General features: G+C 37.5%; 1 protein-coding gene across 3 annotated transcripts in view; it reads left to right on the top strand.

The window, feature by feature from the left end:
- The window catches only part of LOC149236751 (calcium-transporting ATPase 10, plasma membrane-type-like), a 207,725-nt gene that overhangs the window by 132,124 nt on the left and 51,560 nt on the right, over positions 1 to 24,041 (top strand). Inside the window, exons 1-5 of one of the 3 annotated variants that reach the window (XM_089372490.1) lie at positions 3,651 to 3,841; positions 7,240 to 7,294; positions 7,375 to 9,332; positions 9,506 to 9,664; positions 23,687 to 23,858. In XM_089372490.1, the coding sequence (XP_089228616.1) occupies positions 3,665 to 3,841; positions 7,240 to 7,294; positions 7,375 to 9,332; positions 9,506 to 9,664; positions 23,687 to 23,858 (2,521 nt within the window). In that variant the 5' untranslated portion in view covers positions 3,651 to 3,664. Of the gene's footprint in view, positions 1 to 3,650; positions 3,842 to 7,239; positions 7,295 to 7,356; positions 9,333 to 9,505; positions 9,665 to 23,686; positions 23,859 to 24,041 lie in introns of those variants that run through there. The other 2 variants (XM_089372491.1, XM_089372489.1) reach the window with 2 other exon arrangements.

A 24,041-nucleotide genomic window follows, 5' to 3' on the forward strand; every position in this document is an offset into this window, starting at 1 on the left:
ATTCCTTATTATACAAACGCAATCACATCAAAACAATGACATCTTTGACTTTGATTTATCCTCAATTCCCCTGATCTTATTTTTTATCGCAGGGGTAGATGAGGCAATCTCACTTGGACCAAAATCACTGTTGGGGTCTCTTCTTTTAGGTTAAAACACCAATACAACTTATTAAGGTAAAGCTCATTAAATCACATAAGCTGAGGGTTACTATAAAATATTAATTCTTAATCATCTTTAAGTTCAAAGTCAAATCCATAAAAACCTTTACCACACAATTAGATCTTGTTGCCTTCTTGCATGTGGTGATCCACTGGATATAGATCCAAGCTTCTATTGGTTGAATTGATGGCCACACTCCCAAAAAAAAATTCTAGTTTGTAGATTATTTAAGCAGAAAAGAGCTTTATGCTTCAGACCACACATTGGAGATTGCGTTTCAAAAATTACACTCTTAATAAATTTGGACATATTAGACACCAATCTAGGGCATTGTATTGAGAATGTCACCATTTTTTGAAAGTAGATTCCCCAACCATTGGGATTGAGTTTGAGGTAGTTGCCATGATCAAGGATATCTCACATTACATGTTCTACAAATTATATTATCTATCCCAGTCATGGTTTTAAAACCCGCTCGAGTTGAACTTCTACTTGGTCAAATTAGCTAGTTCATTAAGCTTAGAGGTCAACCCGACCAATGACCTTGGTTTGGGCCATCGTAGACCCTTGTTTGGTACCAAACCGACATAAATTGGTCGGGACATTGACAATTTGCACGTGTGTGGCCACAAAGCCACACAAAGCGGTTTAGGGTGGGTGTGTGTGGTTTTTTGGGAAGCTAGGGGCTATTTCTCTCCAAAAACAACCCCTTCAAGCTTATAAAATCATACCTTCCCTCTCATTTTCCTCACACATCTCATTTGGAGTTAGGGGGTGTTGAACCCAATGTAGGTCGGGTAATGCCAGTGGAATTAGAAGCAATCATTGAATCATAAAGAAAACAACCAATGGGAGACACTAGTCTTGCAAGTTGACCAACTCATGCTTCTGTTAGGTCTAGTTTTGCTACTACTACTACTGAGGTTGTAGAGGAGTCTGAGGAGTCCTCAGGCTCTGAGCCATATGATGTTTATGCAGCTCTTGATGATGATCCCATGTGTAGTAGTGGTAGTAAGTTTGATAAGGAGCGATCATGTTGATCACTGATATGTAGACTTGTAGTAGGTCAATGGCCCAATAGCTTGTAGTATTGTTTTTGGATTCTAGAAGTTATTTAAATAATCATTGATTATGTATTTTGTTGCTCATATGTACTGCACTCTGTACCATTTTGATATATTCACCCTTCAAAGGTATATATGTGCGTAAACTTTGCATATTTTGTCTCTAATGGTTTGGAATCATGGTTTTCAATCGTATAAATAATTCTTTTCATCAGAAATTTAATTATTTCATGTATTTTTTTAATGATTGATTCAATGAGATCTGACTAGTTTGGTTTTTCTAGTTCCAATTCAAAAATTGGTTTGATAAGGGGATTGGGTCAATGATCGGTTCCTATTTTTAAAACTATGATCCCAATTTCCTTTGCCAAGGAATAGTTCCATGGGGAAATTCTTTGGGGACTCTTTCACATACTTTTGAATAGTACTCAGAGTAAGTACCACCAACAAACAACATTTATGCATTAACCCAAGAGATCCATGTAAATTCAACCTCATGATATTCTTAACCAACATGGCTTGTACATGATGAGTCAAACCACTTCAACTAACCCTTAAAGTTTTTATGTATGCTATTTATTACAAACTATATTGCACTAAAGAATGCAAGATGCTTTTAATTTTTACAACCTAGCATTGAAGAGTTGTAATGTTAATAATGTTAACGTCAAAGTGTGTAAACTTAATATGATGTTTTATATAAAATTAAAAATGAAGTAATTGTAAACTTAATGTGCACCAAATAATAACTATTTGCACACCTTTGTAGTCTCTTTTTTTTTGAACTATGGTGGATTAGAAACCACTTGAGTAATCTAGAGGTTCAAGATCAAAACTCTCTGTTGTCACTTTAACACAAAGAGTATATCCAATAGCTAGAAAGTTGGATATACCATTAACTTATGATTTAGCAAGAATAGAGATATCACATCAGTAGGAGCACCTATTCTTCAAGCCTTATCGCAATAGGGGAAACATGTCCCTTGGGATTGAACTTAATGAGTTGCATGGAGGGGGGTCCATTATCCCACAAACGAGGGGGTGTCGTACACCATTTGTTTTTTAGTTCACAATATTAACAATATTAATTTGAAACTTGGGTATGATCCTACCAACGTTAACACGTCAGGTGCACTTGGGCTACAACAATGTTGGTATGAGTGACCTCTCGGAAAGTCTTAGTGTTGCACCCTCCCCCGTTTTTCATATTAGACCATTTTGTGGCATTTATGAAATAGTTGCAGCGTGAATTTTAGTCTTCTCATTGGACGCCTAAGTGGTTGGCACAATGAGATGTTATACCCTCCACTAGTTTCAAATCCCAATGGGGGCATTTTTGGTCCATTGTGATAAGACTCAAGGAAAGTAGGCTACCCCACTCTTGTAATCTGGCTTAAGAGCTGTTGGATATACTCTTGGTGTTATAGTGACAACCACTAGATTTACTCTTAGACCTCACCCACATTACTCCAACAAAATACCAATTCACCATGATAAAAAAATAAAAATAAATAAATAAATATTAATTAAAAATCTAATTAATCCACCTATAACATAAGTGGTAGATAATTATATTAAACTTATGAATATTAACAAAATCCTTTTACCTCAACCTTAAGACTCCTCCCTAATAAAAGAGAATCTACCCCAAAAATATATATATGTGAGATTCCAAATATTTACCTCATTATTGTTGTGTAAAGTGAAATTAGATATTAAGCAATAAAAATTATTATAAAAAAAAAATTATTTTTAAATTCACATTATCCGCTCAATGTGCAAGATTGCAGAAATCAACCTAATTTTTTTCTTTCAATATTTATATTATAAATTACCATGAAACAAGAAGCTACAGAAACATACATTCATAAAATGGGACATCATCCTACCTCCATAAATATTTAAATCTTAGTGCGATGGCCACCCAAATCTAATGGTGGCCCATGCTGCTCTATTCCCAAAATAAACGTGACCAGTATAAAATTCAAACTTGACGCTTAGGCGGTGTTACAGATTGTCAACTCGAAGAGAAGACCCGCCTCTGCCTGAGCTCTACCAAATTCCCGAGAAAACCGTACACACACCGTTACGGTAATTCAATTGCCCTATCACACCACGAGCACCATATAGGAGTCATTTCAGGCGGGCCGGCATTGTTGATTCCCATCCAACGCGGCGTCTCGATCCCACTCCCATGAAAACTTCGTCAATGCACATCAATGATAGGTTTAGACTATATGGTTGTGCCATAATTAATAGGTAACCAATTTGATTGGGTTTTCCTAAATTCTGGAGTCATCCATGTACCAGTGGATCCTTTGAGAAATTGATATTAGAATTTCAATGTGTACGCCTTATAACCGGTCCAGGCTTTTGGCTTTCTATGTCTCTACGTACTCAAATCTCTACTGTTTTGGGTGTTAGGATTGGTTGTGGAGATGGAGCAATTTTTGAATGAAGAGTTTGGAGCAGTCAAATCCAAAAATTCCTCAACAGAAGCACTTGCCAGATGGCGCAAGCTATGTTTCTTTGTGAAAAACAAAAAAAGGAGATTCAGAAATACGGCCAATTTGTCAAAGAGAGCCGAAGCCAAAGATATGTTGAAGAAGAATAAGGTACTATTTCTCTGGCTCAGTCAGTTATGTTGCTTGTATGACTATGAAATGGAATGGTGTATGACTTATGCTTGTTACTAGCAGAGGCGGAAACCTTGTTTTTTATTTTTATGGGCGACAGTGTACATCAAATGCCACATACATTAGGAAGGACTGATAGAATTTGAGCAACCAACAATTTTGGTGATACTACTACAATAACAGATAGTTTGTACTTATCCTTTATCACAATTCATAGCCTGTATAGATATAAATTCAGTAACCCACAAATTGTACTAATGAATTCAGCAAACCCAAATTTCTAGCTATATATCTCAGAAACCTACAAAGCATAGTGAATACTTCATCAATTCAAAGTCGTGGTTAAGTTACTAAGGGCCATTTTCTCTGTATCGTTGTTAGTCTGCAGTTTGTGTTATGCATTGTTTGCAGGCTGGTAGAAACTGAGCTCCTGCTTGCGAGGCCTATGTTTATTAGGAGCCAGGGTTTATAATGGTCCCAATCTCCAAAATATAACAGAGGTTTATGCACTGTTTGGTTCTGTGCCAATGCTTTTTGTAGGCTATTTGGTTATGCCATTAAGGTGTACTGAACGTTTGTTCTTCTTGCTAACAGCTGAGAAACAGGGCCCAGAGCTGCCAGGTTTTAACTTTATAACTAGCTTGAATGACATTTTGAAGGAAACAATACTGTCATAATTGAGAGCTTCTTTTTCAAGTTCGTCATACTGAAGCAGAGCTTGACCATAAATTCCAATCTTCTATCAGGTGCTTCTAGATCTCGTATCATGGCCCGTGTGTTGCGTGCAAGGTACTGTTGTTTGGAGTTTGCATTTGTCAATCTAGGGTGACAAAACTCGTCCATAAATTTCTGCTCCAGTTCCAAACTAAAATATCTAGCGAAGCCGAAACTGGAACATTCATCTTTTATAATAAAAATTTCAATGTCAAATGTACAAGTAAATCCATAGAATATATTTTCAGAGAAGAAAAAAGGAATTCAACTCTATGATCATATTATGAAATATAGAGACGGGTCTGGCAAACTATTCTCTGCAAAATGCAGCGCATTATCCTAATAGCATGTCTCAGCTGATCACAATTCTAGCATGTGGTGGGTATTTACAAAACAAATATCTGGAACTGTCCTCATCTTAAATTAACATAATTTACGTAATTTAGACTAATCTTGATCAATCCTACCCTAGCTTCCATGCACCTTGACATTGATCCCGGGAAGTTGGTCAGCTTGACATGGATCGGGAGACAACTGCGAGCTTCATCTCAATGGCGTGGGTCCCAAGCGCTTGCCAATCCTTAACATTGAATATTATAAAACATTGCCATGCGTCTTATTAATAGTAAATACGTAATTTTCAAAATTACATACCATTTATGGTGGCACAAAAATAGGGCTTAAGGCCAACTTTTTCAATTAATCTATAGGGATATCAGACATAAATCTGTGGATTGCGGATTTTATTAGTGAAATGCTACTTTTGTTGGCAGGTTTGACCTAGGTTCGATGGCTTTGTGCATGACAAACAATCCTTCAACTGCGATAGTGGGGTGTAACAAGTGACATTGGTCAATCGTGTTGGAGCAAGACCTGTTTAGTCTTTAGGTATGATAAGTATTACACCAGAAATTCCTGACTAAAAGACATGCTTACTAATTGATCGCATTAGTGTTATAAACAAAGTTAAATGACCATCAGCACTAAGTTTGTTCGGCACCTTCTGGGGAAGATATATATTATACATAACTGGTGGTAGGAATCCACCCTTATTTGTACATAGTAACATATATATGCACTTCTGATGCCTTAGAAGCTGTGTGCTTGTGTGTGGGTGTTTAATGTTATGTATTGCTTATTTTCATTGCAGATCACAAGTTTTTCCCATTTGACAGCTTCGATAACCAAAACACATTAAATTCACTATCATTTAAAAGTTATATGTGTTGAGAATTCAATAGGGCAATGAATATGTTAATTCTCTTTGTTAGGATAGGGGGTTTAAGATTGTCTATGTGATCAATTTATGGGGTGCCGTATTCTACAACAATTGTCGATAGGTTACTTCATCTTTTTATTGGGAGAAGTATTGGAGCACATTAGGTAATTTATATAGTTTGAAGAAGACAATGGGTGCATGTGCACTCCAACATATGTTTTATTTACATGTAGAGGGAGGAGTGGTTGAAGGGACAGACAAAGATGTGGGATGTGTTTTCTAATGATATGGGTTTGGACAACAATGTTGAGTTGGAATTAGCCAACTTGGATCTTATTGAATTAGTGTTAGATCCAATCACTTTGGATAATGGTGATCCTCTTGAGGTGTCATCCTCCACGCCGACAGATGCAAATAATAGATTGGAAATAAAGGAGGATGGAGGAGAGAGTTGAGAAATTGGTGGTGATTTTGATCATTCTAGAATGGAGGGGGACCATTGGTGGTGATGAGCTATGAGATTCTTCTAACTATGGTTCTAGGATGTACCCTATTTTGTATTTTCCATTTTCATTTCCAGCTACAGTATAAGTGCCTCAATATCGATGTAATACAGTATAATTTTGATGATATTAAATGAGTTAAGAAAACTGTAGTTTATGGTTCTAAACCTCTATTTTATAACGTGTATTGAATTTTCCAGTTTTTTGTGTCTGATCATCACTGATGTAGTAACTAGTAGTATCTTTTTTTTTTTTGTAAATGTTCTCATTTCCAAAAAAATTGTATTGTTCCCCCACACACACGCATATATATATATATATATGGAGAGAGAGAGTCTCACCTTGGTCTAGTTTCTGGAATCAATGTCCCATGTCAGATAATCACATTCACTTGTTCTCCGTGTACCATGTCTCTGTGTCATGTGACTTAGAAGGATGCCAATGCAAAGCACTATTCGAAAGTGTTGATCAGGTTGTATCTTCAGGCTCAGTAGGGAAGCTATAATGAAACATAAATTATCGTCATAAGCAAAATTTTGCAGCTAATTCTGTTTTCTTTTTGCCTTCATTAACAAATTCAAAGTACACCTTTGAACATTGAAACCTTCTTCTGATATATATACTTTATACAAGTGTACACCACTGCACAACACAAGGGTGGATTCCTATGTGACCTTTTTGTTGCACTTCTCAGCTATTTCACTGGCTTTGTGATAATTTTTTCTTGATTTCTTTTTATTTATGTCAATATTTACCTTTTTTTTTGTAACCTTGTAGGAATTTTTTCAAAAGTCTGTTGTGTTAGGAGGAGGCAAGGGGAAAAAGAACCAGTTAATAAACAATTTATTGTGATAGATCTCCCAGCATAGCATTTCCGACATTCAGGGATTAACTCTTACGATAGCTTAACATTCTTTATTTCTTATGTTTCTTTGCAACAGGAGAGATTAAAGGTGGCTCTTTTGGTGTCAACTGCAGCTCTCTACTTTATCGATGGTATTTGAATTTCATATTTGAATAGCATGGTTTTTCAATTCAGGTATATATTATTGATATCTGACAAGGGGGTGATGCAGGTGTATCTGCCCCTTCAAGCCCCATTGTTTACAATGCGCCGGAGGATGTTAGAGCAGCTGGGTTTGACATTGATGCCGATGAATTAGCATCGATAGTAGAAGGGCATGACATTAAAAAGTTAGAATGGCACAATGGAGTTGATGGAATAGCTGCTAAACTTTCCACCTCAATCACAGATGGTATTATTGCTAATGAAGATACTTTAATGCTAAGAATGAAGGTTTATGGTTTGAACAAATTTGATGAAAAACCACCTCGAGGCTTTTTGGTCTTTGTGTGGGAAGCATCTCAAGATTTGACACTCATAATTCTTGCGGTCTGTGCATTGGTATCCTTGGGTGTTGGAATTGGTACTGAAGGCTGGCCCAAGGGTTCTTTTGAGGGATTAGGCATTCTTATCAGCATTTTTATAGTTGTGCTTGTGACTGCAGTCAGTGATTACCGGCAATCATTGCAGTTCAGAGATTTAGATAAGGAGAAGAAGAAGATATTTGTACAGGTGACAAGGAATGGCCGTAGACAAAAGGTATCCATGTATGACTTAGTTGTTGGAGATTTAGTGAATTTATCAATTGGGGATCTAGTTCCAGCAGATGGGATTTTCATTTCAGGTTATTCTCTACTTATAAATGAATCAAGCCTAACAGGAGAGAGTGAACCAGTAAGTGTGGGTAGGGATAAGCCTTTCCTTTTGTCAGGAACAAAGGTCCAGGATGGCTCTGGTAAAATGTTAGTCACAACTGTTGGCATGAGAACTGGCTGGGGCAAATTGCTGGCAACGTTGACAGAAGGAGGTGAAGATGAAACTCCGTTGCAAGTCAAACTTAATGGGGTTGCAACAATCATTGGCAAGATAGGATTAACTTTTGCTGTAGTTACATTCATTGTCTTAACATTAAGGATGATTGTGGAGAAGGTAATCAGTCACCAATCATGGTCAGGAGCTGATGCACTTCGCATTGTGAATTTTTTTGCAACTGCAGTGACAATCATTGTAGTTGCAATTCCAGAGGGTTTGCCATTGGCTGTGACATTAAGCCTTGCTTTTGCTATGAAGAAGATGATGAGTGATAAAGCACTTGTGCGGCATCTTTCAGCATGTGAGACAATGGGATCAGCAACATGTATTTGTAGTGATAAGACAGGGACCCTAACAACAAATCGTATGGTAGTTGTAAAGGTATGGATTACTAACAATGTCAAGAAGATTGGAAGTGTTAAGGAAGGTGAGAGTCTGAGATCTGAAATCCATGGAAGTGTGTTGAAATTGCTTTTGCAGTGCATATTCCAGAATACAGGGGGTGAGGTAGTGATTAGTGAAGAGGGAAAACTTGAAATTCTAGAGACACCGACTGAGTCTGCTTTGCTAGAGTTTGGCTTATCATTGGGTGGAAATTTTGCGACAGAGCGCAGTGAATCCAGAATAATAAAGGTTGAGCCTTTCAATTCTGTGAGGAAAAGAATGACTGTTGTGGTGATGCTTCCTGATGGAAAATACCGGGTTTATTGCAAAGGTGCCTCGGAAATCATCCTGAAAATGTGTAACAAGGGTCTAGATGGCAGTGGCAGTGTTGTTGCACTGGATGATGTAGCAAGTAGTGATCTTAACAATATCATTAATGGTTTTGCTGCTGAATCTCTTCGAACTCTTTGCCTTGCTTATATAGATTTGGAAGATTATTTTGATCCAGAGAGACAAACCATTCCTACAAATGGTTATACATGTATATGCATTGTTGGCATCAAGGATCCCGTGCGTCCTGGTGTCAAAGAAGCTGTTGAATTCTGTAGAACTGCAGGTATTACAGTGAGGATGGTCACTGGTGACAATATTAACACAGCGAAAGCAATTGCAGCAGAGTGTGGCATTTTAACAGATGATGGTGTGGCAATTGAAGGACCTGATTTTCGTGTAAAGAGCGAAGAAGAGATGAAGACTCTGATACCAAAAATTCAGGTACAGTTTTATTGTTTGGGATGCTTGTTTACTGTGACAATCTGAAGTCGAAAACATTTTTGGATTTTGAAAGCAATTATTGAAACAATATTTTATAATTTTTTTTGCAAAAGGAATAGTAATAATAACTTAGGCGGAAAAATCTTTAAACATTTCTGACCTTATGGGTGCAGGTTATGGCAAGATCTTCACCATTGGACAAGCACACCTTGGTGAGACAGTTGCGCACAACTCTGGGAGAAGTTGTTGCTGTGACAGGTGATGGCACAAATGATGCACCAGCTTTGCATGAAGCTGACATTGGGCTTGCTATGGGCATAGCTGGGACTGAGGTTTGGACTTCCCATAATAATTTTCCCTTATACTCCTGCATGCATTGAATAAATGTCACAAATTTTGATGACATACATCACTGATAAGCATGAGTCTGTGAGATATCTTTGTATCAACCTTCTCTATTTTACATTACCATATATGACTTTGTCAAATGATTTTACATGGTAGAGTGATCATGTCATTGCTAGAGATACCGTGTTTGATATTTTCATGTTTTATTGAGTTACAACTGTCTTTGTGCCATTTAGTCTGAATTAAATTATAGTCATTTGGATGATGCCTAAGCATTTAAATGAATTGGAAAACTCTCTTAAACATTACTATGATGAGAAAATATGCATTTTCTTATTTATTGGAAATGCTGATAAAGAGAAGGCTGCTGAAATAGAGGGAAATCTGAATACAATCATAAATTGAAATCTGCATTCCTTTTTGCCAATGCCAGCCATTTGTTGGCCTGTTCTGAATGCATATTCTGATATAGGTGCCACATTATGAATTTAGCAAATTTTTCTTTTATGTAACTTAGTTTTTTTTTACCTCACAAACTAGCAACATTTGATTAAAATCCAAAAAAATGCTTCTAGCCTATTGCCAACTAAGATGGAGGCCTATGTCAGTTTACCAATCCTCTTCACACTTTGGGTTGGTTCTTCTCCAACTCAAGGATGGCTTCCCTAAGAGGTAGGATTGCTAAAACTTAGGCAATATTGTCTCAAGGTGAAATGAAGAGTAGCTTCAACAAATCAATTGTGTAGTATAGAAAAATGAAATGATGATTGACAGATCAATCCTAGTGCCTATCCAGTAGGCAAGGAGTCAAAGAATCAAACTGAGTGATGTATTTATATATGATTAAGGCATGAAAGAGCTGAATGAATACATCTACAATCTTCCTTATCTTGTTAATATCAAGATGTGAAATTTACTTGGAGAACCAATTTAAGGAGAACCTCTAAAGATAGCATGACAGTGAGTTTATTAAATGGAAAAATAAGTTCCAGCCCACTTAAATTAGGTGCTTTGGCCATCAGAATGATATTTTTGTCAAGTAGACATCTACATTATTGAAGGAGAAATCAATCATCAGAAAGAAGATAGGTACAATCTTATCCATGCATTAGACCTCCAAAGCATATCCTCTTGCAAGGATTTCCATGATAGCGCGACAGTGAGTTTATTAAATGAAAAAAAAAAATTCTAGCCAACTCAAATTAGGTGATTTGGCCATCACTATGGCATTTTTGTCAAGTAGACATCAACATTATTGAAAGAGAAGTTGATCACCGGCAAGAAGATAGGTACAATCTTACCCATGCATTATACCTCACAGCATTTCCATCAATAATATTTAACAAGTGAAGCCCCATGCATACACTTCATAGGAGAGAAAACTTTCTACTTGCATTGCACTCAATATATTTGATTAAGCTTTGGGGGAAGATTTCCCAAATTTAACAATCCAAATGGGGGAGAGACCAAGCCCTTATATAGGTTTGGGATGAACTCCTCTTACAATAAAGAGGGAATTGTTTTCCCAGATCCATTAGTTCTCGAAGGAATATGATAAAATATTACATTTCTAACTTCCTCAACAAACTCTTTAGTAATAGTAGAAAATAAATTGTTGAAATGCACTTTACTCTCTTAGAAGAAATAAAATAAGCATCCTCTTCTCCAGGGAAAACAATATAATAGAGGAACTTACTCTTATAAGAAGTCAATAATGAATAGAATAGTGAATTGGCTACGTTGAATAACTCCTCACAAGGAGTTAGACCATGCCAACAAGCTCAAACATCCTCCAAAATGCCCACAAACCAAGATCTAAGGAGATCATTCTAGTAAAGATGTAATAGATATGCATATAGATATAAGGCACATTTCCCAATGAAGTATTGGATCCATGGAATGTGAAGTCAACTGTAAGAGTTCACCTAATCACAGCGATTCATTATATTGGTCAATCGAGGGGATGACCCCATGTAATGCATGAGCCTTGTCACAGAAAAAGTGGCAAACCTTGGCCGATGACAATAATCAAGTCATCTTATTTAAAGGCTATGGCATCCATATATTAATGCTAATCTTTCAGAAGTCTTTGTGAATTGAGGCTTCTGTGAGGAGAGCTATTTAGAGATTCTACTTCTGAATCCATCACATTAGGATTTATTCTTGTCACGTTTTGAACCAACTAATGTGTTTCATCATTAGGACAAAGAGATGAAGATCAGGTTACAAGATTAAATAGGAGAGGGACAAAGAAAGCTAACAGGAAAAGTCAAAATAACTGTTAGACAAATAAAAGGTCAAAAATATAGCTGTTGGACAAATAATTAATAGATTTTTTTTCTAGAAATAAGACATAAAGAACAAGTCAAAGGTAAAAGAATAATTAAAATAATAAATAAGAATAAAATATTAAAATAAAAAAATTATTATAAAGAAGGGGGGAAATCAATCAAAATAAATTATATACTAAAACCATATTAATAATAGGGGAGGGACTAATAATACTATAAAATAATATTAGTAATAAAGGGAAAAAGGATTATTAAAGTCATATACTAGTAATAAATATAATAATAATATTACTGATATTATTATAAAAATAGTATTAGTAATAATAATATTATTGATATTATAGTAATAGTATTGATATTATTAATCTTATAGTATTAGTAATAATATTATTACTAATTCTATAAGATTAATAAATTGGGAGGGAATAATAATTCCATTTGATAAATTAAAGCTACCAAAAGATGGGGGGTAACCTAATAATAATATAATAAAAGCATTTATTATAAATACGGGGAAAAAGAATAAATCAAATACTAACATTATTACTAATAGGGGAGGGAATAATAATATAAGTAGTAGAAGTTAAATTTAAGGAAAGATGATTAACAATGATGATTAAGAAAGGAAGAGAGGGGGAGATAGAAGACCCCCCAAATAAAGGTGGGTGGGGGGGGGGTGGGGGTAAATTCATGAAGAAAAAAATTGAGAAGAGAGAGCAAGAATTTAGTTTCGACTAATTTTTCATCCATCATCGCTGTCATTTCCAGTTGCAAGTGGCTTCATAAAAATGACATGCTTTGTGTAAAAAATTGTCATGACTTCATTTTGTATCCTCATTAATCAATGAATGAATTTACAATGAGCAATGAAGCTCAATAAATATTACAAAAGTATTTACAGAATCAGCAAGATTCTACTAAGAAAATAGAAACAACAAGTTTCTAATAAGAAACTGCTAATAAGATCATAGACGATCTTATCTACATAAATGAGCATTAAACACTAAAAATAGCATTATTCTAATACCCTCCCTTAATGCTCAATCTATTTACAACACCTATAGACCCTCTGAATTTTACAAACTTATCAGGACCAAGGGGCTTAGTGAAGATGTCTGCTGGCTTCTCCATTGTGGGAACATACAATAACTGAATAGATCCGTCTTCAACAAGTTGTCGAATGTAGTGACAATGGTTTCCACATGCTTTGTTCGTTTATGGAAGACTGGGTTCTTGGCGAGTTTGAGCACTCCCTGATTATCACAGAACAGGGGAGTAGGACTGGCTTGGGGAACATGCATATCCGCAAGCATGCATCGAAGCCAAACTGCCTCACAAGTTGCCTTAACTGCTCCCCAATACTTGGCTTCTGTCGAGGAGAGAGCCACTGCCTACTAATTGCTTGAATAAAGATTCGTCCACAAGTGGCGAGGATGACTTAGCTGAAAGTTTGAGCCCTGGTTCCATAGGAGTCGTGGTAGGTTTGCAATCCTGCATTCTGAACCTGTCCACAAGACTTCTGGCATACTTGGATTAAGAGAGAAAGATGTTGTTCTCAGTCTGCCAGACTTCAACCCCTAAACAGTAATGAAGAAGTCCCAAATCTGTCATATCAAAAGTGCTGCACAAATCCTGTTTGATCCCATGGATCAAATGTGCTAAACTGCCAGTAATGATAAGATCATCCACATAGACAACCACAAACAAAATATCATCACCAGTATGTTTGATATATAGGTTTGCATCAGATGGACTCTGCTGAAAGCCATGATCTGTTAAGTACTTATCAATTTTCATGTACCAAGCTCGAGGGGCTTGTTTCAGACCATAGAGTGCTTTGACTAAACTACAAACTTTCTGTTCTTGACTGGCAACCTTGAATCTTGGAGGCTGCATCATCTAGACTTCTTCTTATAAGTCACCATTCAGAAAAGCACTCTTTACATCCATCTGATGGACTTTCCAATTGAACTGAGCTGCTAAGGCAAGGACGAGCCGTATGGTACTCATCTTGGCTGTAGGAGCAAAGGTCTCCTCATAGTCTATGCCTTCCTTTTGTGAGAACCCTCGAGCAACAAGGCGAGCCTTATACTTGTCTAGGGTTCCGTCAGCTTTGTATTTCACTTTATACACCCATTTGCAGCTAATGGGTTTCTTCCCTGCAGGAAGATCAGAAAGGGTCCAAGTGTGATTCTTCTGAAGACTTTGGAATTCAACTTCCATAGCCTGTTCCCACTCAGGTATACCCTTAGCCTCTGAATAGGTTTGAGGCTCAAAAACACTGTGTAGGTTAGCCATAAGAGCAAAGTTAATTGTGGGCTGCTGTTTGCTCTTATTTCTGGAAGTTTTACCTTTAAGGAGCTCATTATCCCGGAGATCACCAATAGTTTTAGCCCACCATTTAGGACGGAGAGTAGAAGAACCAATATCTGGAGTAGGTGGAGGAGGCTCAAGAACAACAGGAGCAGCGAGAGGAGGATTATTTTTTGGAGGGAACTTAGGTAGTGCATCATCAAATGCTGATGCTGCATCATCCCTCCCATCAAGTGGACCTAATGGAAGAAGAACACTGTGAGGCTGATCCTCAGAACACTGCTCAGAAGAAGGGCACTGAAAGAATCCTCTGTCTTCATCAAATACTACGTCCCGACTGAAGATAAGACGATCAATGTCTATATCTATCAGCCTATAGGCTTTGTGGTGATCATTGTACCCTGTCATCATGAGTTTCTAGCTTTTGGAATCCAACTTAGAGTGCTTAGCAGCTGGAATCCAAACATATGCAATCGAGCCAAACACTTTGAGTTGACTGATCGTAGGCTTACGGCCAGACCAAACCTCTTCTGGAGTCTTCCCCTTAACAGCCTGAGTAGGTGATCGGTCAAGAAGATAGACAGCAGTAAACACTGCTTTAGCCCAAAATTTGTTCGGAACATTCCTGTGTTGTAACATGGAACGAGCCATTTCAACAACCGTACGGTTGCGATGTTCGACAACATTGTTTTGCTGAGGAGTGTAGGGTGTAGTGAACTGGCGTTTGATGCCATGGGTATCACAGAAGTTGGAGAAAGCAGAAGAACAAGATTCCCCCCCCCCTCTGTTATTTGTCCTAAGAGTCATGATATTACAACCAGTTTTTTTTTTAACTAAGGACAAACTTCTGAAAGATACTAAATACATCAGATTTATGTTTTAGAAAGTACACCCACATCTTTCTACTGAAATCATCTACAATAAGTAAAAAATATTTGCAACCAGTAACTGAAGATGTATTCATAGGACCACAAATATCAGCATGAATTAACTGGAGTACCTTAGATGCGCGCCAATATTCGCCATCCTTGAATGAAGACCGATGTTGCTTGCTAGCTTGACAGGCGCCACACACTCCCAAATGCTGAGTCTGAATATCAGGTAACCTTGACACAAGTCCCTCCCGAGATAGCTGCGAGAGATACTGAATGTTTAGATGCACATATCGCTGATGCCACAGAGTGCTGATGGGAGAAACACGAGCTGCTAGAGCCACTTCTGGAGAATCACTAGTGTCAAGAAGCCTGTATAGACCATGATCCTCTAGGCCAACAACAACTGTAAGACGAGTTTCCTTGTCAATAATGGTGCACTTGTGTGCACTGAACACCACATCAAGCTGAGGAGAGTTCCTCATAATCTGGCTGACAGACAACAGATTAATTTCCATACCAGGAACATAGTACACATTCAGGAAGATGAGTGTGCGCCCATCAAACTGGATCTGAACTGTACCTCTGCCAACCACTGTGTACTCTTCACCTCCGCCAAATACCACAAAATCACTGAAATATGAGAAGTTAATAAACCAGTCACGCCTGTGAGAAAAATGACGTGATGCACCACAGTCAATGTACTAGGCAGAAGACGGGGCATGATCTGAGGACCTCTTAGCCATAAAGGCGTAAAAGGTAGATTCCTTCTGCTCGAAATGTTCTGCAACATTTGCTTGCTGATGAGACCCTCCCTGCTTCTTTTGTTCAAAAGCATCTTCTGTCAGCAATGTTTCTTCATGTGGTCGAACTTGCGACAGTAATTACATTGCACATTTTTCTTCTTAGCAGGATCAGAAGGCTGAGAAGAACCTTTTTGCTAAAAGGACTGAGAGGACTGATATTTGGCAGCAAAAGCATTTTCTGAGGAAGCTGATGAAGCACCACTACCAAACTGCTGTTTGCAATGATCCTGCTGTAGGAGTTTGGTGCATAACTCCGGAAACTTCAGATCAACATTAGTGGAGGTAATGTTGAGTGTTTCTATGAAGTGTTCATAAGGTTTTGGTAGACTTTTCAGAGTGATGACTACCATATCTTCTTCCTCCATGGTCCGACCAATGGCTTCGAGCTGATCTCGAATGTCTTCAATCTTGTTAAGATGTTCTTGTAAAGACATACGTTCGTCTATCATGATGAAAAACAACTGATTCTTTAGGAAGAAAGCTCTGCTCTTGTCGGATGTCTCGTGCAATTCCTTCAAATGTTGGCAGATTTCGGCAGCTGTCTTGCTGGAAGGAATCTGTGGTAACTGATCATCAGTCACAGAGAGTTTGAGAAGCATAACAACCTCTCGATTTCAATCATCAAACTTATCTTGATTTGTACCAGGTGTACTAGGATTGAGCTCTTTGCCCAAAACGAGCTGGTCAAGACACTTATATTAAAAAATGGTCAACATTCTATGTTTCCAGATGTCATAATTGGTGCCATTAAAGTGTTGACTGCCTTCTAACATCAGGTTGGTTAGTGAGGCCATCTGCATGTTTCCCAAGACACAAAAAACAACAAAGGAGTTCGGCACAGATTTCAATGCAGATGTCGGTTGATCCGGACAAAATCTGACAGGTGCTGGTGCAATATGAAATAAAACCAAAATGAAAACTCGGCCCTGCCAAGTAAATAATTAATTTCGCCTTCAGCAATATGTCCCTGTCTCCTCAGCGATGTTTTTCATCATAAATTGTGTTTCACACATTCAGTTTTTTTTTTCAAAGATGCGTCAGATGTTTCGTGACAAATACTCGGATTTCCGATATTTAAAAATACACAGAAGGCAAATCCGCCCAAAACAGAAGCACAAGACCCTGCTCAATATTGAAAATTCCATCGCGGCAACTTCTGAGAGCTTACCTTCTAAAATATTACGCTCTGAAAGCAGCGGAAGAGAACTTTCTCCGTCCAAACCCTTCCACTGATATACAAAGTAAGCATAGTTGCAGTGAAGCTCCTAAAGCCGGCATATATGACGCTTCCTAAAGCCAAATGCGCTCACGGAACAGATCGAAACAACCCGGAAAGTGGCTGGGACCAAGATAGTCGCAGAAGCGGGAATTCTTCCAAGGTACAGTTAAATATTGCGGTCGTTTACTTAATTTCTCGGGCAGATCCTGGAAATGGAAACTAGAGATAAGCTCGAAAGTGGTTCTGAAAATCGCATGAAGCCCTGGTTACTGGCCCGTCGCTGCACTGTGCGTGACGCGTTCAAACGAAACTTGGGTTCCTTGCTGTTGAATATTGCCGACAATAGACAGACTCGACGGCAGTATGTCGCTTCCGGCGAAGAATTATCTGGTTCCCATCGATTTGATGGGTACTTTCTGTTTCGCCCTCAAGGCCTGTCGAGCTCCAGCGGAAAACAAACGCGACGCCCAAAAAAAACTGCGGCTCAGAAATTGTGACCCCCAATAACCAAAAAAAATTTCAGACTCCTAGAGAGCAATTTCGAAATGAAGCACAAAATTTTTCAAACAATGAAAAATTATTTTGAAAAAAATACCCGAGCTCTGATACCATAATCAATGAATGAATTTACAATGAGCAATGAAACTCAATAAATAATACAAAAGTATTTACAGAATCAGCAAGTTTCTACTAAGAAAATAGAAACAACAAGTTTCTAATAAGAAACTGCTAATAAGATCATAGACGATCTTATCTACATAAATGAGCATTAAACACTAAAATAGCATTATTCTAATACTCATGTGTACCCATAATATTCAAAATCGGTTGCTGCGAACCTTAAACCAATCAAACTAGCTGGTTCATTAGGCAGAGGTACCTAATCGGTAGAAAAATTGATTTTAATGCGCGCTAGCTAGGGTTTTGGCACTAACCGTCCATAAACCGGTCGGTTTATGACAAAATCAGCCATTTTCCCATAAATTGGCCAGTTTCATCATAAACCAATCGATTTATTGCTAGGCTGGCCGCAAACCACATGAAAGTCGTTTTTGTGTGTTCTGAAGCGTTTTTGAGGGAAACTAGGGGTTGTTTCCCTTCAAAAACGACCCCTCCAAGCCTTTAAAGGGATGTCTCCCGTCTCATTTGCCTCACACATCTCAACCATAACAACGCTGGCAATCAATGGTAATGTTAAAGTAAAAGTGATATTTCCTTTATCTTTCATTTTCATCCTGTTACTTAAATTTTTAACATTACCAAGAAATGTCTCAGGATGTTTTAGAGTGGTTTCGACTCATGAGATTTCATATGGAGAAACTAGATTTTTAGACATCACTCAAAATCCAACAAACTTAATGGTTTTCAAGATTTCAAGATTTAGGGGATCGTAATATTTCCAATTGATTCTATCATGTGTGAGGGTATGAGATTGGCATTGATCAAAAGCATGAAGCCCTTTAAGTACCTTGATGTTGGTGGCATTGATTGTTGAACTTCATTGATGTTGGTGGTATTGCTTGTTGAACTCATTTACCATGGCCTTAACAAAAATGTACCCTTCACTCAAAGGAAAATAATTGGTTAGGCATGGTAAGCTAAGGAGAAATCATGGATACATGAGTTGTCCCAACCTTTGTTTTTCCACCCCTCTTTATTTGGCTTTTGCCTTTTCTTGATTTTCCTTTGTATTACTCCTCAGGGCTTTGGGAAATTAGAGCATGTAGTGAATGATATAAAGCAGTTATTACCCCTTTAAAGTGGGATAGTTCATCGCTCGCTAGGGGTTGGGACGTGCATGGGTTCCTTATTGATGTGGGGGCACTCATGGCCCCCCTAGGAAATAGGGTGATGGCCATGGTGAGGGGTAGAGCTCATGTTTGGCTTTTTCTCACGTGCTATATTGAATGTTCCGACCATCTTTTGCATTTTATAATATTCTTTTTTTCTGTTTCTTGCTTGTGGTCATGATATGCTTTTAACTTTCTTTTAGCTGCATCAACCTCTGAGGCGACATTTCCAGTCCTGACCCAACTATGTGGACAATGGAAGGGGGGGTGCTAGTGCCTTGTGGACCCAATGGTCATGTGGATCTAGAGAAAGAAAATGATGAAATAGCGCTTGTAATATGCGGAGGGGAGGGAAAAATGTGGAAGGGGAACATGGGACCACTTTACAAAAATCAGGATTTCTCAAGTAGTGCCCTCCCTAAAGCCATAGGTCAATAGGGGAGATCCCACGAGACAAGGATTGGGGATTAACCCCCCATTAAGGCGAGGGAACAAAACCATGGTCAAAACCCTTCCTTCTTCCAAGTCACGCAATAATCCATGCCCAAGATGTTAAGAAAAACAAGCATAAGCACCCAATTGCACAATGAAAAACATACCTTTTGGGTTGGATTGCCCACCTTCTAACATTTGCTCTCGATGGGCGAGGGGACATATGACTGATGCATGGAGTGGAGATTAAATGGCACAGTATATCGGCTACATTGGTGGCTCTCTAGGGCTGCTGGTTGCTGGCTGAAGAGATAACTAGGAGAAAAAGTTATCCTATGGGGTCACCCACTTTTGGTGTCTAACAATCCCATCACTCCCCCTCCTGATTAAAGAACCTACTCTCAGGTGCCTCATAACAATAACATTAATGCAATGTTCAAAACAAATTTGAAGTGAATGGTAATCTGGCACCTCATGATTATGCATTCTTCTTTGAAGATTCTACTTGTATCATCTCTTATGTGTAACAAGTACTTTTGCAAGAAATAATGACACATTCTTTGCCAATGGTAGCTTCAGTGTGTGTTATGTAGATATGATCAATTTTAGACAGTTTTCAGATCCCTAATTTGATTCAGATGAACCAACAGTCTTCCATATCAAGTGGCTAAATATAGTCTTTCTACAGTGATTTCAAATGATTCTCATCATGTTTACTCTGGAAAAACTGATTGCTCATTGTGACAAAGTTCACTATGTTAAACTATTATCAATGGAGGACTTATATATCTATTTTAGACAGTTTTCAGATCCATAATTTGATTCAGATGAACCAACAGTCTTCCATATCAAGTGGCTAAATATAGTCTTTCTACAGTGATTTCAAATGAGTCTCATCATGTTTAATCTGGAAAAACTGATTGCTCATCGTGAAAACTATTATCAATGGAGGACTGATATATCTGGTTGCTGAAACTTCACCTTTCTTATCACTTCCTTTTTCCAATTATTTTGTGAATTCAAGTGTAAATCTTCTACTTTTTTGTGAATTCAAGTGTAAATCTCCTTTCTTCAACTTTGAAGGCACATACTCATCTTCCAGTGAAGGATGAATTGACTCTCTGATTATGCAGTTCCTCATTTCCTCCTTTTCCTCATGTGCAGGGCTTGATTAATTTCCAACAACTCTAAATGCAGAAACTGAAGGTCTAGCAGAGTGCTCATTGTTCTCTGTTGATATGATCTTAAATGGTCAACCTGTAACAACCCTTCTTAATGTCTTCTGATAGTAAGGTGACAGTTATGAAAATGATTCTTCATGAAGAGTCTTCGATAAGTTCATACAGATACTATGAAGGGAAATCTAAACAATTTCCTGGTGGGCTTCTACATGTTAATTTTCCCTAATACCAGATCTGAATAAATATTCCCAGCAATATTTGATACCTATAAATTATTTAACCCAGTAAATTAATTTTTTGAATTGTTGAATAAAAAATAGACTGGTATTTTAACAATAGGAATGCAGCAGAAGCACAAATAGAAAGTCAATTACACAGCAGAAATTTCAAACCCTCCAATTTACTCTTCACTTCTATTACTCAGAATAAATAAGGGCTCCTTGACAGTCAAAATGACTGACAGAGAAATATGGAATTTATACAGAAATTGGAACCTGCCAACTTGATCCCCTCTGTGAAAAAGTCAGCCCCTTGTAAACCTGGCCGGCTGGAAAAATTCGGCCAACTGAAACCCCAATCTCCAACATGCCCTTCCTCTCTCCTTGTATGGCCTGTGCTGATGCACTCAGACGAACTCAGCTAGGCTGAGACTTGTATGGCACCCTGTGCCAATCCTCAAGGTGAATTTTGGCCAATGCAAATTGGCACTAAATAAGTTGGCCCTCCACAAGGTTTCCTCTGGATTTTTCTACTTCAATGTTTCCTTCTTCATAGCCTTGAGTCTCTCACTTTCCACTTGAGAAAATTGCACTCTCAATGTTCAATGCGACTTCCTGCTCTCCTAAGGCTTTGTTTTATAATTTCTCATTGAGCTACGTCCATAGCCCTAATTTCGCAAGGGCTTGATGGCTAGGATTAAATCCTAAGCCTCCCTTGTGATCAACGTTAGAGATTAGATCTAATTCACTAAAGTGAATAGGTCACTATTCTTTAGAAAACCTGAGCCCAATAGGCAACATTAATTAATTAGCTAATGTGCTTTTCGTAAATTAAACTTTGGAAAGCATTATAATAGTCATTTACTTAATAAATTAAGGAAATGCCAAATACCTAGAGAGGATTTGGACAACTTCTGCATGCTTGACACTTAGCATATGCAGAAGCTCCTGTCCGATGATGATCTATAATTATCAACACTGCATTTCCTTAATGACCTAATGCACAACCAACTTACTGCATTTGCAAAATGACTTTCTCCTTCGTCGATCTATCTTTAATAATCGCGACTCAACATTTATGCAACTCTTGACATCAAATAACATTGAAACATTTGCACATAATTGTTTGATTAAATTGATTCTTTCTGTCATATTGATATTTGACTCATACAATTTTTAGAGGACATATTCATAAGTGTGCCAAACTTGTTATATGAATTACCCTTTGTTAGGCAATAGTTTTACATCAAGTAAGAGCATTTCTGACAATAAACATTTTAAATGCCTCAAGTAAGAGGACTCAGTTAGGTTGAATAAATGTGAGCTACAAAACTGACTTAGTTAGGTTCAATAAATGTGAGCTACAAAACTGACTTGACTCATGAAGCGATTTGTGACTTGTACAAATTTGTACAAGATGGAGCATCTAACAATCTTCCAACTCTTCGTTATTACATTGTGAAATTCTAGCTATCCTATTCACCCCCTGCCATGAGAGTGAGCCCACTGGCACTAGCAATTTTCTGTTAATGAATCTGACATTCACTTCAGATTGTCAGCAGTTTGGAGTAAGGGACAATTAATTAGCCCACAAACCATGAGATATATCAACTCAAAGCTTCAATTTCCGTGTCTTCTACAATTCTTAATGCATCTTTTATCATGTTTTGCTGCTCATCTTATTCTTCCTTATTCGAATTCAGGTGGAGCAATATTCACATATGTGATGCCTGTATTTTGAATTGGTTTCATTTAATCTCTGCAAGGAGGTGCAATTTAAACTTGTTTAATATTTAGACAAAGTCTTCAATAGACTAGTCAGCACATCAACCAAAATGCTGAAACAAAATACATATTTCATCAATTCTTCCATGAAAATAAAATAACATTATACAAGACAATATTTAACTTAAATTCTGTCTTGATTACTAAAGGTGTTATGTTACATTTTGGCAGTCTGGGGCTTTTTCCTTCCCTAATCACTTCCAGTTCTCACTTGAAGTAATTATTTTCCTTCCATCTCTACTATTCTTATTAAGTGATTGATGCCCAATGCTTATGTGCCTATTTCTGCTCTATTTTTATTATCTTCACACTTCCATTCTTTCAAGTTTCAGTTTGCACTGTTCAGTTGATGCCTATGTGTACTGCCTACTGTCCCAAACATTATCTTCAATCCAGCAGGTGGAGAATTTTTTGAATCGAAATTCTGGATAATACTTAGGTGCTTTTAGATCACATTTCTATAACTACACAATTTCTCTTGTAGATTGAAAATGTGAAAAACAACACTTGGAGTTGGGGATGTTCATAGTTCATCTCCTGTAAGTCCTATAATGTATTTATTATATCTTCCCTGAGATGTGAAGGTTTTCTGGAAGCAATAATGTCAATTAAGTACTTTCCCTCCTCCATGCCATCCATCTAAATTCATCTGATTTTCAAATACCTACCAGAGTCAGCTATAGTGAGCTTGAACGTACAATTCTTGAACAATGTTATTGTTTTGCATATTGTTGAAAGGTCATTTGCTAGATAGTCTGAAGGGCTTACAAAGTATTCCATATGCTTAATTTGTTGATTCTCAGATTTGGAAATGCCAAGATTATCAATGTCACTAAGTAGAACTAGCCAAAGCAATTACATTGGTATATGAAACATGTCCATGGCATTCAAGATCAAGGATGTTCCATGTACGATGTAACTATGCTTGCAGCTTGGTACACCCTATTCTTGGTGGAAATTGGGAACTTAATCTGAAACCTCAATAATATTTAGCTTTTACATTGCTGTTGCTCTGCAAATTCTATAGAATTTACCGTGTTAATTTCCTAATGTCATGTTCTTGTAGTCTTGTGTGTGTAATATACATGTTTAATCGCAGGTTGCGAAGGAGAGTGCCGATGTGGTGATTTTAGATGATAATTTTGCAACAATTGTAAATGTAGCAAGATGGGGGCGTTCAGTATATGTAAACATTCAAAAATTTGTGCAGTTCCAGCTGACAGTTAATGTGGTTGCTCTAGTTTTGAATTTTGTTTCAGCATGTATAACAGGTGAGATTATTTAGTATTGATTACTTTTTTATGCTACTGAAGCCAGTAGATCCATTTTGTAAATCTTAACGTGTTTGCAGGAATTTGTGATAATTTATGGTATGTTTTTTGCATGTTAAAGTGGATGCTTGACATTGCTTTTTCTTATGGGTAGTTCGATGTGTCTGCCAATAGGTGCTACTA

The sequence above is a fragment of the Pinus tabuliformis genome, chromosome 8 (genome assembly GCF_031772625.1).
Source record: "Pinus tabuliformis cultivar Carrire ecotype Pingquan chromosome 8, CPIR1, whole genome shotgun sequence".
Classification (NCBI taxonomy): domain Eukaryota; kingdom Viridiplantae; phylum Streptophyta; class Pinopsida; order Pinales; family Pinaceae; genus Pinus; species Pinus tabuliformis.